Source organism: Delphinapterus leucas, chromosome 3, assembly GCF_059928025.1.
Source record: "Delphinapterus leucas isolate spDelLeu-1000000601 "Yukka" chromosome 3, BTC_Dleu_Yukka2, whole genome shotgun sequence".
Lineage (NCBI taxonomy): Eukaryota > Metazoa > Chordata > Mammalia > Artiodactyla > Monodontidae > Delphinapterus > Delphinapterus leucas.
In genome coordinates, this window is record NC_143131.1 from 30,818,063 (window position 1) to 30,836,083 (window position 18,021).

General features: G+C 38.1%; 1 protein-coding gene across 1 annotated transcript in view; it reads left to right on the top strand.

Annotated features, from left to right (window-relative positions):
- Window positions 1–18,021, top strand: part of SPEF2 (sperm flagellar and cilia associated 2) — a 174,576-nt gene that overhangs the window by 18,669 nt on the left and 137,886 nt on the right. The window contains exons 3-6 of the mRNA XM_022599378.3: window positions 519–771; window positions 4,592–4,732; window positions 6,501–6,565; window positions 11,166–11,352. Coding sequence (XP_022455086.2) covers window positions 519–771; window positions 4,592–4,732; window positions 6,501–6,565; window positions 11,166–11,352 — 646 coding nt within the window. The remainder of the gene's footprint in view (window positions 1–518; window positions 772–4,591; window positions 4,733–6,500; window positions 6,566–11,165; window positions 11,353–18,021) is intronic.

An 18,021-nucleotide genomic window follows, 5' to 3' on the forward strand; every position in this document is an offset into this window, starting at 1 on the left:
GAAGATTACATAACTAATTTAGTTGTATAGCTAATGTTATTTAATTAAATATTTCTGATAGTGCCTGAGGGGATTACTGTGAAAGTTGTCACTGCAACTGAAAATAAGGTTATTTTCAGGTTCTAGTAGTGACATCACTTAAAGAAATGGACATTTAAATTGCAATTTTGTCTTCTGAGTAAAATATTTTTCAAAACGATAGTTAAGTTTTTCCATTTAGAAGAAGGCATTTAGTTATGTTTTTGTACTGACTTCTTGCAGAAATTCTAGCATCTACTTAAGTAGAAGAGTATATGAAATTAATGGGTTTTAGTTTAGCCATTCAAGAGAAATAAATGCATGGAGTTAAGACAATACACAAAATCTCAATGTATCTACATGATTAAGTGGTTTTAGAGAGGATTGATATATTTAAAAGAACATGGGATAATTCATAATATGGGATCATGGTAATACCTCTGTTATTTGTTGTTTGCTTTATTTCAGTGTCTAATTATGTAAAATATTTTAATGCCTAGGATTTCAAGTGCCAAACTTAATAATTTTTCTCGCTTGGAGCCCACACTTCACCTTCTGGGTGTGCAGTTTGATCAGAACGTGGCCCACAATATCATCACAGAAAAGCCTGGGGCAGCCACAAAACTCTTATATCAATTGTACATTGCTCTCCAGAGAAAAAAGAAAAGTGTGCTGACTGGAGTGGAAATGCAAACCATGCAACCCCTGACAAATACAAAAGTTCAAAACATGAAAAGCGAGACTTTTCGAGATGTAAGTACATAAAGAAACATTATAAGCATATCACAATATAAAGCTTGGTAAAGTGACACAGTAGTGATGTTGCATTCTCAAAGAAGCCCCATCAGGCATATATGTCCCTGATGTATGTTATTGGCCATATTTGGGTTTTATTTTATATTAATATTTTCAATTCATTTATCCATTTTTGATGCCTCTCTCCATCCTATCCACCAATTGCCAATAACTTATCAACTGTTTGCTCCTAATTCCCAGTGCCTTTTGTGCCTGCTCCTCTCTTTTCCATTTCTACCCCATCCTATCTGCTCAGACCTCCTGCTGAGCTACTGCAGTAACCTACTAATGCGGCTTCCGATCTTCAGGCTTCCTACTGGAGGTTAATCAACCGCTAGGTGAATCTGCCCTAGTTCCACTTTTGTTGGTTTCTTCTGCACAGAAACCTTGCTAATTTACAAATAATCTTGTCACCAAATTAGACTAGCATCCAAGTTCTTTCACTAAAGAGTCTCATTCTGTCTTTCTAACTTCATTTCTTCGTAAACCTCAGCATAAAGTCTTTCTTCTGCATTGATTGGCAGCCTGTCCTTGAATAGGACTTGTATATTTCTGCTCTTCCCTCTCTACCACCCAAGCTCACCCTTCTCCTCTCTCCGCTTTCCCCAAACTTTCCTCCGTCTGCTCTGTGCAGCCTTCCCAGTATACATGGACTCTTTCTGCGGAGCTCGTAGGGCACAGGTAATTGTTACTCTTTGCTGTTAACCTCCTGTTGCTGATAGTATTGACTAACTTTCATGATTTATCTGTCATATGGCCTCACAAGATTTTTAGTTCCTCAAGTTCAAGAAATACGCCTAGTACAATGCTTTCAACGTTGCAAATACTCATTAAGTGTCTCTTGATTATTTGATACAACTCTTTAGTTGACAAATCTCTAGTTCCTGTGCTGTTTCCTTACGATAAGTGAAGGCCATTAACTTTTCCAGGTCTGTAGGATAATGGGGAGTACTGTACTGATGTAGTGCATAAAAATAAATGAAAATAATTAAATTTTAAAATTTAATTTATGAAGCAACAATGACAATAAATGTGAGAGCTACTTCCACTTTTAGATTTGTCTACTCTTGGTGGACATCCTTATGAGTCTGGTAGCAGAATGAACTCAGCACCCACAGAGAGCTAGAAATTAGATTAGGCTGAAAGTCAATAACTTAGTATCTCATCCTGCTTCCTTCACGTGCAAGCTGGTTAATTTTGGGTCAGTCCCTGGAACAGTCTCAGTCTCACTTTTTCCAACTGTAAAAACAAGGATGTTTATCTCTACCTGCCTGAGAGTTAGGTTTTTTGGTAACTTCAAGAAAAACAATATATAAGAAAATTCTTTGTAAAGTATAAAACAGTCAGTGTAAACAAGTACTACAAGTGCTGTGGAGCTGAGTCCAAACAAAAAACCATTGGGTTTAATGTTGGCCATGGTGACTTTCCAAAGTCAATTACTCATTTATTGAACAAAGATCTGTTGGGCTCCTACTTTATGTCAGGCACTCAGAAGTGAGTAGTACAGGAAAAACCCCAAGCTTCTCTTAGAGCTTACGTTTTGGGGAGAGAAAAATGTTCCAGCAGAGTGGTATGGATTGCAGTGGAGATGAGGAAGAATGGAGCATAGACTATTCTTTCAAAACACGTGGAGATAAAGGGGAAGAGAGAATAACAGTAGCTGCAGGGGAGAAGCTCAACAGAAGTATGAGATTATTTGTTCATCTTATGGACATGGAGACTGGGACAACTTGGCAGTTGAGAAAAAGAATCAGTGGCAGGTGATGAGTGGTGTGAGGACCCATGTGGAAGGAGACCCTCTGGGGAAGAAAAGAGGAAGAATGAACCAATGGTTCAGATGAAGGAGGAGATATCTTATGAAAAAAGTAGAGATGCCTTTTTCTTTGATATAGATGGAAGAAGATGCAGGTGTCTATTACATATTAATATCAATAATGATGAAAATTTATTGAACATACATAGTGAGATGCCAGGCCCTGTTCCAGGTGCTTTATGTATATTATCTCATTTGACCTTCACAACCATCTTATGAGATAGGTACTTTTAGTATTCCCATTTTACAGATGATGAAACTGAGAGAGATTAGGTAACTTGCTCAACTTCATGAAGCTAGTAGGTAGTAGAGCTAAACCTCAAACCTAGGCACTCTGACTCCACACATTTAACAGCAGGCTATTTGATGGCTCAATGGATATTTCCTGGGCTGGGGGGAAATAGAATTAAGTTGAAGAAGAAAAAAAAAATATATATATATATATACATGTTGAAGTGGGGTGGTAGGATGTTGAAGGACCTTACATGTTCGTTGCCACTGTGAAGATGGAGGCCAGGACATTTTTAACAGTGAAAAGAGCAGAGGTGTGTGTAAGTGCTTAAAGACAGCTCACAGGGCCTTAACTGATCTTCTGAGTAAGTGTCAGTAACTACTGAGGCAGTTTTAGAAAAGAAGGACCAAGAATGGTTTGAGCAATGGTACCATTTAAAAAAATTTTTTTAGTAAGTCATCAGCTTCTATGTAGATTACTTTCGAATATAAAAGTTTTAGTTAAATACGTTAGCCATTGCTTTGTGTCCCACTTCACAATCATCACTGAGAGTTCATTTTCTTTTACTATTGTACCCTCATTGCCGGTGGCCTGGAAGTTTTCATTATTTCTTCACTTTTTACTAGGAAGTGGCTTAAGTAATGGAAAGAATCTAGCTTCTTATATTATCTCTTTTATGTTGAAATTGGTTTTATAAATTATTTTTATGAAAATGTATTTGTAAGGATACAAATACCATTCACTGAAAATTAAACTCAGGGCAAAAAGTTTAATTATAAAAGCATATATCATGCATTTTTATTGTCCTTACATCAATTAAGGGTGTGAGTGATTGGTATGAGACTTGAATTTGCTTTAGCCATCAACAGTAGTAATTCATAGAAATTTTATTCTGAAGGCAAATTTTATGTGTGCTTATAATGACAATATACTCTTTTTTCTCTAATAATGGAATCTTCTTGAAATGCTTTCTTCATTTAGAGACATAGAAACCTGATACCACGTCAAACTGATTTCAATCTGATGCAGGTTACACATAGGTTTCAAGAACAATATAAACACACGAACAAAGATCTTGTCCACATGTGTTTTGAGAAACTTGAAAAATTTCAAAAACTCCAGGAAGAACAAAGATCTTTTAAAATCTAAAAGGTTTTATAGGACAATTTTCCCAGAAACTCATTAGTGCATAGTATATTGTTTGCCACTTATGTCTATATTACGCATTGCATAAGCATGAATCCAGCCCGAGCTGCCGGTTCCTGGTATAAGCCTCATGCTCTGCCTGCTCTCACCTTTCTCTCCCTCACTTTTCCCCTTTCTCTGTCTCCACCTTTGCTGATGGTCGCATCTCCCTGCGGCTAAGAACTAGAACTGCCATTCTTTGGAACAGTGGGACAACTTGACCTCTTTTTAAGTTGTCTGGTAGAAATGAATGCTTCAGATGCTTTAGTGATATGGGGGAGGGTTGCTACCCAGAATGAAAATACACACATTTGATCGGCATAATTTGGGGATTCCAAAATTGTGTTTCAGTATCACACTTTTCAAAATAAGTTATATTGACACTTGCTTCCTAACATTACACAGTTGTAACACCCAGTCCATTGGTTAATTACTGAGTTCCGAAAATTTCAATGGAAAATTTGTGTATCTGTGTACCTGTGAGTGTATAACATTGCATATTATTCTGATGAACTGAATAACTAAACTAATGTGTATGGGATATTTAGCAATGCTTGAGCAGAAGACGACAAAATGAAATAATGGCTAAAATCCAAGCAGCTATCATACAGATTCCTAAACCCGCATCAAACCGTATTCTGAAAGCACTTGACACTCAAAAAACGTTGAAAAAGAAAACAGAGGCAGAGGTAAGTGATAACCCTTTAATAATGTGTTGTGTTTATCTTAATGAAAGGATGATCTTTCCCTAAAACATATAGAGACTTCCCTGAACTCCCTACTTCCTTTTTGAATTACTTCTGTTATTGTCCCTTCTTATTTAAAACTCCTCCACCATATGCATATCCAATCCATTTTATAGTTATTTGTTCAGAAGCAGAGAACGTAGCTTTAGGACAGGGATGGCAAATTCTATTAAATGACAGAACCTGTGCGGCTCCTGTGTTGTGGATTCTGTGGTTACTAACAAACTATGCCAGAGTGGCATAGTTGTAATGGGTCATGATACCCATGGGTACAACAGGGGCCAGTCCAGGTACCCACACCATGCATGTGCCATTCCTACTATTTGCTTTTCCTCGATACCTCCTCCCCATGCTGCACTGTCTTTCTATGAATCCTAGAAACATTAAGCAACTTGCTTGCTCTCATCATATTTAAATTTAAGATACTTACACTATTGATATTTTACTAGACCATACCAGCTGTCGATCATTCCAATAGGATATAATCTCATTATATTTCCCAAGGGAACAATACTACATTTTGATACTAATTCCTGCAGTCTACACTGTATACTACTATAATGATTGTTAGGGATATTCTCTCCCTTAAGAAAAAGGATTAATGACTACCGTTTATTGATCATCTGCTATATGCCGATTGTGGGCTGGGCACCTCACATCATCTTTAATTTGTAAATAGTTCTCTAAGTAGGGTATTATTTTCCCCATTTTTCAGATAAGGAAAATGAGACTCGGAAAACTGACATGAAAAAAAATAATAATAATAAAAAAAAAAAAAAAAAGAAAACTGACATGTTTTACCCAAGTACACAGTGCTGTTAAAGCAGAGATTGAGAGGTCTCTCTGATTTCTAAATCCATTGCATTTTATATTAATTCACATTTTTTTAATATTAAAAAATCCTATAGTTAGATTCTAAAAAGTACTACCCACAGAGGCTTTTTCTCTGACCCCATTTTAGTAAAAGTACTTAATTCTCATGTTTCCCTGGGTTGGTTAAAGCTTATTAATAAGGATTTGCAGTAGGCAGAGGATTAGCTAAAATTAATTTTCAGAGAGCAAATTAATAGTGTAAGTAAGGTTGCACAACCTTAAATGTTTAAAACACTCAAGATGATTTTAATGAAATATTTATGTCAAGGCTTCCCTGGTGGCACAGTGGTTGAGAGTCCGCCTGCCGATGCAGGGGACACGGGTTCGTGGCCCGGTCCGGGAAGATCCCACCTGCCGCGGAGCGGCTGGGCCCGTGAGCCATGGCCGCTGAGCCTGCGCGTCCAGAGCCTGTGCTCCGCAACGGGAGAGGCCACAGCAGTGAGAGGCCCGCGTACTGCAAAAAAAAAAAAAAAAAGAAATATTTATGTCCAAAAAAATGCTTATTCTCATTTAAAAGAATTGTAATTAACAATGCACGTCCTGACTGTTTGATAATCTTTATTCTCATTAAATGCCCTTTGATGTACTGTCAGAGCTAGACTTGTGAACTGAATGATTCGGGTTAGGCAATTTTCACCTTCTTTTATATATATTTAGCCTAGTCTAAAAGTAACAAATCAGAATAGAAAAATATTCTAGAATGTAGCTTTTCAGATCTTGCTTCCTAATTAGCTTGAATTAGTAATGCATGTCACTTGATATGTTTGAATGAATGCGGTAAATGAAAATTTTCAATGTTTTTTAGAGGTGAAAAACTGATAATGAATTTCCTTTAAAGGATGTGGCCAATGAGATTAAGAAGTTTGAAGCATTAATAAAAAAGGATCTCCAAGCAAAAGAAAGGTGGGATGCAAATTATCTCAGTAATCACAAAGCTGCATTCTGTTCTACTCTAACTTTTGAATATTTAGAAATAGTTTACCTGAAATAGCTGTTCCAAAGATATTTTCACCTTGTAGAATCTTCATTAAGAGCGTATATTAAGGAAGATAAATGAGCTAAAATTCAGATTAGTTGTTCATTAACAATTTTTATAACATCAAAAGGGAAAGTGGCTATTACGAGATGTGAGGTTAATTTATTTTTCTGTGTTATACTTACCCTTGTAAGTTCACACATATTTTTTAAACACTCACTAACATTTTTTCAGGTTACTATTAATTTACATTTGTCACAAAAAAGCCATTATTAGACTCCAGTTTGGTTGCTGTCATGTTGCATCCTCAGCATTTAGCACAGGGACCAGCAGTAAAAAGTTGTTGAATGAGTTTGTTGACTGAATGTCACTAAAACAGTTCAATGAGTTCTTTACAGAAAGTGCCTGGTTAATGGGCTTATTTTTCCTAAAGATAAAGATCTTCTCCCCTTTTGTTTCCTATTAGGGGTCATTGACTCACAGAAAATAATTGATTAGGGACTACACATATAGGAACAGCTTGAATTTCTCTGCATTTTTTTCATGGAAACTATCTAAACTCTTCTCCTTTATGTTTTATAGAATAGGAAATAAATCTCTTAAAGAAGAAAAATATACATGAATTATATACTTCAGTTCCATATTAACACCTTTGAGGAGAGGGAATAGAGTCAAATGAGGAGGAATAAGAATGAGCTAGAAGGAGAAGTGGTGAGGAAGTCAAGTGTGAAAGGAAAGTGAAGCAGAATGAAGAATGTATACATTAATCGCCTTTCCCCCTTCCCTCTGCAGAAACTCCTGATGTCCTACTCTGAGCCCTCCCCATATTCATCAGTGCTCACCTCACTCCTGAAATAACCACAGCCCAAGCCTACTCCCCCAAGCAGCTGGCACCTGACCCCCACCACGCCCACCCTTGACCTTGGCCCATGAAACCACTCCACTTCTTCCAACTCTTTCACTCATCTCCCCAGCCACATGTTCCGGAGTGATAAACAAACGGTGTCCACCAGAATGACCATCTTAAAATATCGAAACACTCTGTTGCTTTTCGTGAATGGTGCCCTCTGCAGCCCCGCAGCCCACCCCTGTCTTGGGACGCCTCGATTTCCACACAGTTTAGCAAGCAGAATCAGCACCACGCACAGCAGCATCTCCCAATCCCTGTACCAGCATCCATTTTGATTCAATAGTGTCCTTGCCCTGTCTGTGGTTCAGTGTTTTAAAGATCCTTCCTGTACAAACATTCACCCTCATCCTCATTGCCTTCCCAACCCAACCTGAACCCTAGGCCTCTCTATCAGTTAGCTTAGAAACCCCGAAACCAGAGTGGGTTAAATTAGATGGATATTTACTTCTCTCTCCTATAATAGCAACAGAAATCAGAAGGTAAGCAGCCCAGGGCATGTGTTGCTGCTCCAAGGTCAACGAGGACTGAGCCTTCCTTTTCGTTGCACTGTCCTGACGTGTGGTTTCTGTCTTCAAAGTCACATTCGCAAATAAGAGATAGCTTCCAAGGCTCCGGCCATTTGGCCCACGTTCCAATATCAGGAAGGAGGAGAGGCAAAAAGTGGACATCCAATCTGAAATCGCTCCTTATACGAGCCTTCCCAGAAGCCCCATATAACATTTCTGCTTATGCCTTATTAGTCAGAATTCAGTCACATGGCCATACCTAGCAGACTGGGAGGCTGGGAATTGTAGACTTTAGCTGGGTAAGTTGTTTTCCTGAATAAAACCGTGGCTCTGTTTCGAGGGAAAAGGGAGGGAAATAGCAGTGTCTATCACAAGTCCTTTCTCTGCAGAAGCCTCCACTTGGTCTTGCCAGAGATTTACCGCTGCGGGCCCATGAGATATGGACATCCTCACTTCTCAGAGCAGCAGGATAGGGCCTGGGGCAGCTAGAGTCCCTAGACCAGTCACCTGTGGCTGTGAGCAGCCCCATCTGTGACTCCAAATCCCTTCCAGTACACTTCACAAAGGACGTTTTTTCTGATGGACCCCCAAATAAAAAATGTTGAGAAGCGCTGGTCTAGAGCAAACTTTTAAAGAGAAAAGAGCTATGGTACAATATGGCCGTTCTTAATCTCTGTTATTGACCACTGCTTCTTTTGTTCATTCTGAATCCTTAGCTTAGAATCAAGCATGTTCTGGGCTTTTCCAGAAACTTCACACTACTTGATGACAGAGAGCACTAAAATCATCTCTTGGGTTGACCTTAGGAGCAATTTCTACAGCTGTCCCTTTCACAGCCTGCCTTTGAAAGACTTTCCCAGGGATGTCACTTCGAAGTCTATCTTTTCTCTTTTGTGAAAGAATGAAATGATGTCTCAGTGAGAGCAATGCAAGAACAACCACTGCTGCTTTTTCCCCACATGAACTATTTCTTTATTTTTTAAGACAAATAATAAATGCCATCTGCTATTTGTTTCTTTAGCTGAGGCTGTTGGCTGCTGTAATCTGACATTTGGATGCACAGATTTACCTTAGTCTCCTTCTAGCAACTGCTTATATATATACACAAATTTGGCCAGGGTTCCTATCACTAATAATTCATACACGTACAATTATTAACTCTATGGAGGCCTGGCAAGCAAACAGATATAAAGAAAACATAATTATTGCCCTCAAGAAACCCACATCTCAGTAAAATGAATATTTATTCAAGTAAATATCACGTAGCTTTCTTCAGGCCTTAATTGGCATAAGACAGCAGATGGATGGTTGGACAGACTGATTGATGAACAAAGGAGAGCCAGTATCTTAAGTATATTGTTGGTGACATAAATACAGTGTTGAGAGAGCTATTAACCCATGCTCAATCTGAGGCAAAATCTTTTAAACAACATATTTAAGTAAAAATATAGTAAGGATTTTGATGAAGGACCTGAAAAAGTTATGCCACACAATTTTCATAAATACTTAATTGCACTAAATCTTAATAGATAAATAGGGTTAAAATTTGTCTTTGATCTTACTGAGGCTTTGTTAGCTACACAATTTCTGCTCAGTGACTCTCAGTGACAGAATACAATCGAAGGTTGAGCCCCTGCTGATAAAATAACCAGAATTTCAATGTGTGACTTTTTTAAGTTATATTACACTTGTATAGTGCTTCTTAGCATATTATTTGAAATTTAGCAGACATTAGCTACATGTCAGGACTATGAGGCACAGGTACACAGGAGAGTAAACGAGGATACTTTTCTTCTGCGCTCAGAGTTCAACTGGAAGCAGCAAATGTACAAATAATGAACTATAATAAAATATCCATACCATAAATATGTGATTATTAAACAGAACTAATTATAATTTAAGAATTTTAATTCAACCATGTAAATGATTTTGATCTTTGATTTAATGAAACTGCATGGCCTCAGATTAAAAACAACACGTGTGATTATTCATTAAACATGAATTAGCTATGCTTTTGTAAGAACACTTCTGTCTGTATGAGAATTGATGACTGTTTAATCCCTGCCTACCATAATAATGTGTCCTTGTCTTTTGAATAAGATTATAAGTTATATTTTAAACTGAACACATCAATAACTTATGACATTAAGAATAATAATTATTCCTAATACTAAAGTCATTATTTCTTGGCAAGTAACGTTATATCTTATACCATTGTACTGTTGTACTCCTTTTATTTTTTAAAGAGTATGCAGATGAGAATTGATTATTTGACCCATATGTACATAAAAGTGTATCTTTTACTTTTAAAGGCAGCTTTTGAATGAACCTATAAATTCTGTACTAAGCCACCATTTGCCTCACTAAATTGAGTGTGTTTGCTTTCTGTTGGTGAGACCACCAACTTCCTGATCTGTGAGTTCTGGACATGAGGTAGGTAGGACAAGAGCCCCAAGGTAGATCTCCTCACTTGGGTCTCCAGGACTTGGGCAAGAGGCTAGGTCAGACCCGTGGTGCAAGTCAACTCTCCACCGCTGAGCTTCTAGTAAGAGCTGGGCTGCTGCCCTAAGGAGTCGGAAAGCTACTGGGAGCTCATAGAGCACCTTGCATTCACGTAGGTGAGAGGAGAGTTGTAGTGGACAGAACCATCCATGGAAGTACTCTCAGGGTCCTCACATTAGTGTACCTGGCCGACTCTTGTAGAAGTATGCCTTCCCTGACACTTGGGTTATCAATATTGCCTTACTCTTGACTCCAAGCAGGGGAGGCAGGAGGCCTAGAGCCAGCAGGAAGAAGAGGGAGAGAAATCCAGAATCTCTGGGCACAGTGAAGGTCATGAGAAGTAAAAGAGTAAGTAAGTAGGCACCAGGCCTAGAAAGAAGGCTATGCTAAAGACCTCACAGATACAGAGTCCAGAAATGGGGTGAGGCAAATGGAATCTGTTGATAAGCTGTGGATCTCACACTGAAGTTCTAATATTTGCTTCGATGCTTGTATTAATAAATGAACAGAGCACTCAAGGGAGCCATCTCCAGAGGCCTTCCTCCACATCACAAGTAGTGGTGTGTGATTGTTATTTTTTTTAATTTAAATAAAAACTATTGTCCTTAGCGCATCCAAGACTTCTTTAGATACAACAGGCCAGACAACTGCTGATTTGTTAAACACTTATTCGGATGATGACTACATTAAAAAAATCCAGAAGCGCCTCGAAGAAGATGCTTTTGCACGAGAGCAAAGAGAGAAAAGACGGCGGAGACTCTTAATGGACCAGTTAATAGCCCACGAAGCACAAGAGGTAAGATATTTAATTGTTGATTGAATAATAGTGCTGGAAGATTTTACAAAATGTAGTCTTTTATACACACATATGTGTATCTTATGTATGTATTATGTGCTACTCTGAATCAATGTCACATCCTCACATCATAACAGCAAATAACATTCAGAAAACAAATCTACATAAAACATTTACTAAAGAATCTAAAATCTGGTAATGGTTATACAGCACTGTGAATTTACTTAATTGTACATTGAATTATGCACTTAAAAATGAATTGAAATCGTAAATTTTATGTTACACATATTTTACCACAGTAAAAAATACTGACAAAATAGGAATCTAAAATCTATGTCAGCCATGTATATCTACTGTTACATTTAGAGGTAAAAGGAAACTTTTCATCCAGGTTTTATTGGGTATAATTGACAAATAAAAATTGTATATATTTAAGATGTATAATGTGATGTTTTGATATATGAATACATTGTGAAATGATTACCATAATCAAACTAATTAACACACCCATCACCTCACCAAAAAAAAAAAAAATAGTTACCATTTTTGTGTGTGTGTTTGGTGAGGATACTTAAGATCTATTTTTATAAGTTCAACTTTTTTTAGATTCCACATTTAAGTGAGATCATGCAGTATTTGTCTTTCTATGTCTGGCTTATTTCATTTAACATAATGTCCTCCAAGTTCAAACATGTTGTCACAACTGACAGGATTTTCTTCTTTTTTAAGGCTGACTGTATTCCATATATACACACACACATATGTGTGTATGTTTGTGTCTCACATTTTCTTTATCCATTCATCCATCAATGGGCACTTAGGTTGTTTCTATATCATGGCCATTGTGAATAGCACTACAGTGAATATGGGGGTGTAAACATCTCTCTGAGATACTGATTTCATTTCCTTTGGATATGTACCAGAAGTAGGACTGCTGGGTCATATGGTAGTTCTATTTCTAATTTTTCAAGTAAACACTATCCAGTTTTCCATAGTGGCTGTACCAATTTACATTCCCACCAACAGTTTACAAGGGTTCCCTTTTCACCACATTCTTGCCAACACTCGTTCTCTCGCTTTTATTTTATATTTTTTGATAATAGCCATTCTAAGAGATATGAGGTGATATCTTATTCGGTTTTGATTTGCATTTCTCTGATGATCAGTAACGTTGATCATCCTTTCAAATACCTGTTGGCCATTTGTTTGTCTTTTTTTTGGGAAATGTCTGTTCAGGTCCTCTCCTCTGACCATTTTTTAAATTGGGTTATTTGGTATTTGGCTATGGAGTTATTTGAATTCCTTACATATTTTGGATATTAACCAAAATGTATGGTTCCCAAATAGTAATTTCCCCCATTTTGTAGGTTGCCTCTTCACTCTTTTGATTGTCTCCTTTTCTGTGAAGAATTTTTAGCTAGATCAAATCCCACTTGCCTATTTTTACTTTTGTTGCCTGTACTTTTAGGGTCATGTTAAAAAAATAATTGCCTAGACTATTGTCAAGAAATGTTTTTCCCTATATTTGCTTCTAGTAGTTTTATAGTTTTAGGTCTTATGTGTAAGTCTCTAATCCATTTTGCATTGATTTTTATGTATGGTGTGAGATAAGGGTACAGTATCATTCTCCTGCATGTGGATATCCAGTTTTCCCAGCACCATTTGTTGTAGAGACTGTCCTTTCCCCATTGTATAGCCTTGGCACCCTTATTGAAGATCAATTGACTGTAGCACATATGTAGATTTATTTCTGGGCTCTTTCTTCTCTTTCACTGGTCTATATGTCTGTTTTTATGTCAGTGCCATACTCTTTTGAATACTGCATCTCTGTAATATATTTTGAAATCAGGAAGTGTGATGCCTACAGTTCTGTTCTTCTTACTCAAGATTGCTTTGGCTGTTTGGAGTCTTTTGTGGCTCCATATGACTTTTAGTATTGTTTTTCTATTTCTGTAAAAAATGCCATTGGAATTTTGATAGGAATTGCATTGAATCTGTAGATCTCTTTAGATATTATGGGCATTTTAACATTATTAATTCTTCCAAACCAGGAACATGGGATATCTTTTCCATTTATTTCTGTCTTCTACAATTCCTTTAATTAATGTTTTATAGTTTTCAGTGTGGATCTTTTGCCTCCTTGGTTGAATTTATTTTTAAATATTTTATTATTTTTTATGCTATTGTAAATGGGATTGTTTTCTTAATTTCATTTCAGATAGTTCATTGTTAGTGTGTAGGAATGCAAATGATTTTTATACGTTTATTTTGTATACTGAAACTACTGAATTTGTTTTTTGGTTCTAACATTTTTTTTTAGTTGTCTTTAGAGTTTTCTATATGTAAGATCATGTCATCTTCAAACAGACATTTTACCTCTTCTTTTCTGATTTGGATGCCTTTTCTTTCCCTTTCTTGCCAGTTTCCCTGATTAGGACTTCCAGTACCAATAGAAGTGGTGAGAGTGGGCATACTTGTCTTATTTTTGATCTTGGAGGAATGGTGAAAAGCTAAAAGCTTTTAGCATCATACCTTTAGGTATGATGTTAACTGTGAGCTTATCATATATGACCTTTATTATGTTGAGTTACATTCCTTCTATACTTAATTTGTTGAGAATTTTTATCATGGAAGGATACTGAATTGTTTCAAATGTTTTTTCTGTATCAGTTGATATTATCAAAAAGGGAACTTTTAAATGAAAACATAGAAAATTAGTTAGTCCTCTCAGTTTGATCTACTCCAGTGGTTCTCAAAGTGTGGTTCTTGGACCAACAACATGAGCATAAGCAGGAAACTTTTAGGAATGTGAATAATTAGGTCCCATCATCCGTGTTAACAGGCCTGCTAGGTGATTTGATGCAACTATAGATTGAGAATCACTGATCAACTCTTATGTTTAACACATATTTACTGCACCTCCTCTGTGCTCTGGGGACTTGTCCTAGTCCCGGGATACAACAATGAACAAGAATAATGGGAAATCTGCTCTCACAGACCTTGCTGTTTGGGAGAGGATCTGTAAACAAGCAACTACATTGGAGTGTGGAGGTGCCATGAGGGTGATGGGAGGGACAGGTGACACATGGGAGGGAAGTCCAGCCCTGGCCTGGTTCAGAGATGATTTCTGGAGGGGGATAGCACAGAAGCATGAGGAAGGGTCAGAGTTAGCTAATTGAAGGTGGGGGTGATTTTAGGGGGTGGGGATGGGGGTTAGTTTCCAGCAGAAGCCAAAATGGTGGAAGGCAAACTGTGTCTCCAGAGAGAATATCGTATGGAAAGGCTCAGGGCTTTCAGCAAACTAAATGTCATCAGGCAGGAGTCACCAGAGGTCAAATCATAATGGGCCTTGTAAGATATAAAGATGCAAATAGGAGATTTTATCCTGAGTGCAAAGGGGAACAAGAGTGACAAGGCTAGATTTGCCTGATAGAAAGATCACTCTGGCTTTAGTTTTAAGAATAGATTACAGGAGGGCTAACCAAGTTATAGCTGTTGCTGTAATCCAGGTAAGAAACTATCCCCATTTAAATTTAGGGGAGTGGCAGTAGAGATGGAGAGAAGTGGCTTCAGGAGCTATTTTAGAAGTAAAATCAATGGAACTTACTGATTCATTAGACATGGGGGAGTGAAAACGTGGGATGAGGGGCTCAGTGTCTGGCTTGGGCAGCTGAGTGGATGGAGGAGTCTTTTGCTGTGATACAGAAGATGGTAAGAGGAACGCACTTGGGGAGGAAGGTGATTTGAGTTGTTAAAGTAAATAGGACAAACCTGTACGTCTGAAATGTGAAAGACCATTTGAAGATACTTCTTTTATTCACCTGACTACATCTGGTCTGCTCAGTGGTTCTGTTAACTGAAGGGAGATCCAAGCTTCATGTAAGTATGAAGAAGTGAAACTGTTTATCCATGCGGCCACTCCTTTCCTAGTGAAAAATTCAGAGAAAAACTCTGCCATCTCTTTGTGCTAAAAGGTTATTTCTTACTTCAGATTCACATATATTTTTACTCAGTCAGCTTGATAGTCACTCTTTTAATTAAAAGAATTACAAATTATGAAAATTAGATGATTAAAAAGTAAATTTTAGAATAACTACCTATTTCAAGTTTCATTAACTAGCAATGGGATTTTGAACACACTTTCATTTATTTTACAAAACAGTTGTGTGTTGGCTGCTAGGTTTTTTCTTTCTATTTTTATGTTTATAATCCATAATTGATATTTACCTAGAAAGTGGGGTGAATGAATTCTTTCTAGCTTTCCTCACTTTCAACCAGGATGCTCTTAGCATTGATTTTTTAAGGCTCTAGCTGGAGATCTGTTCAGGGATCCAGCAACCTAAGAGACATTGAAGGAAGTCAGTGCTCCAACTAATGATATTTCCACCAAGGGAGCTCATCTCTGTGCTGCTTCTTCCCTGTGTTTGGGGAAGCTGCTACATCTAGGACCAGGCTGGGTCATGCAGCAAGGGACCTCCGCTCCCACTGCTTCCTTCCCATTAAGTGTCCCCACCTCCCTGTGCCGCTGACCCAAGTGCCTCTGCTCCACAGCGGTGGAATGTGCGCCATGGTCTGCCTTCCCATTCATCCTCCTCTCCTCCAAAGCGAAAACGGTACTTGTCAGGATTAACATTTCCTCTGCTTCCCTCAAGTATCTGCTGCTTTTCGGGAGCGTGACATGAGTCTTGTGTCAGCCATGGATACTTTGATTTGGCTCTATTTGCAGTGAATCTATCAGAAATGCCTCATAATATCTTCTCTAGCCTCCAAGTCGTTGCAATCTCCCCCTGGAGTTTACAGACCCTTGTTTTAGTTGGGCTTATAAAGAGAGAGCCAGAGATCTGTGCTCAGGTTGCTATCTTGCCTAGTTATCCATAAAGAAATGTCATTATGTGAATGAAATGATGAGACTTAAGGTTAGAAGGATCACTTTAACTTTTTTAGAGGATAGGTTCTGGAGAGGGATGGGGGGGAAGGCAAGGTATGGGGAGGAGCTGATGTCCACTATGGGGTGTCAATGGGCAGTGTCAATAGGCACCGAATGGAGTAGACAGTGATTTAAAACCATACATAGGAGGCAAAATAGACTACTTCTTCAAGAGTTGTATTAGGGTGACAAGAGGAATGGACTTAGGATGACCCTAACATTTTAGGTCACCAAGTCATGGGTTAATAGTGTCATCAGTGGAGACGGGGAGATACTGGGGGAGGACCAGGTCTAAAGGGGAGTTAGTGAGTTTAGTTTAGGACTTGTTGAGTTTAAGTACTTCATAGGCATTTAAGTGAAGATTTTCAGACTGTGAAAAGCACACTCCCAACTGATAGTGTGATCATTTGGCCAGCATCTTAGCTTGTTCTTGGGATTCATTCCAGCGCACCTATCTCTACCTTCCCAGAACCTTTTCTGGATTATTTCCTTGGAACTGGCATTTGAACACCAGACACCTCCCCCATCTCTTAACTAAAAGACCCTTGAATGCTTAGCTTCCACGTCTTTCCTGCCATGCTCCATTCCTCCAGGAGAGCCGCTCGGGCATCTTTGGAGAATTAAAGTAATGGTATGCACCAGAGTAAGCTCCTAGCTCCAACTCATGGGAAAGGCAGAGGTCTTGGCAATCAAACTGAGCATGTTTTGGATTGTGTATCTGTAAGTCTTCCCCAAATATGATTAAATATACTGAAAAGAGAAATGTGACTTCTGTTATTTTCTGTTTTATTCATTGCAGATGTAGACTATTTCATCTATGTTAAGGGTTAAACAGACATCTGTAGGCTGCCCTAAGCACTTAACCATAACATATTTTTCTATGAGAAAATGTGTCCCAAACTGTAATGAAACTTTGGGAAAAAGTATGTTTCTAAAACATGAGCTACTTGTACAATGGAACAAAAAAAGAATCTTTTCCACTCAACTTTTGGTTGCAGGTCTTAATACACTTGATGGTTCTTCATACTGAAGCTTCATATACATAGCATTGACTCAGCCATTCAACAGTAATTTCTTTTCCTTTTTAATCATAATGTGTTGTCATCTAAGCAATAACCAAGACATATCTGACCAACCCAGTTCTTCATCAGGGTCAGAATGACCAGCTCTCATCTCAACAACCAAATTGCCTTGCCGTGTAGACACAGACAAATATAGAATATATTCCAAATTCAATATAGAATTCACTTGGAATAATAAATCAAGGCTCTACTTTTAAAAAATATGGCTTTGACTATGCTTTATGTATCCCAAACCACCCCCAAAATGTGGTAGGCAGTTTGGGCTGGGCTCAGATATATGCCTTTTGGTGGTCTTACCTGGCTTCTCTCAGATGTCTTTGGTCGGCTGGTGGGTTGGCTGAGGCTGGCTGACTTGGAAGAGTTTCATTAGTTCCAGCTGAGAAGACTGGTATCTCTCTATGGTTTCTCATTTTCTAGCTGAGCAGAAACTGTGGTGACAGTGGCAAGGGTCGCAAGAGAATTAAGAAAGTCAGACCACAAGTGTTTTGTTTTGTTTTATTTTTGCTAATGTCCCACTGGTGAGTTCAAGTCAGAGGTCACCCCATACCCCATATTTAAGGAGTAAAGAAATAGATTCTTCTTCTTGATGGGGATATCTGCAGGATAGCATTGGAGGCTGTGGATGAAGAAAACTGTAGAATCGGTGGCCATTTTTACATT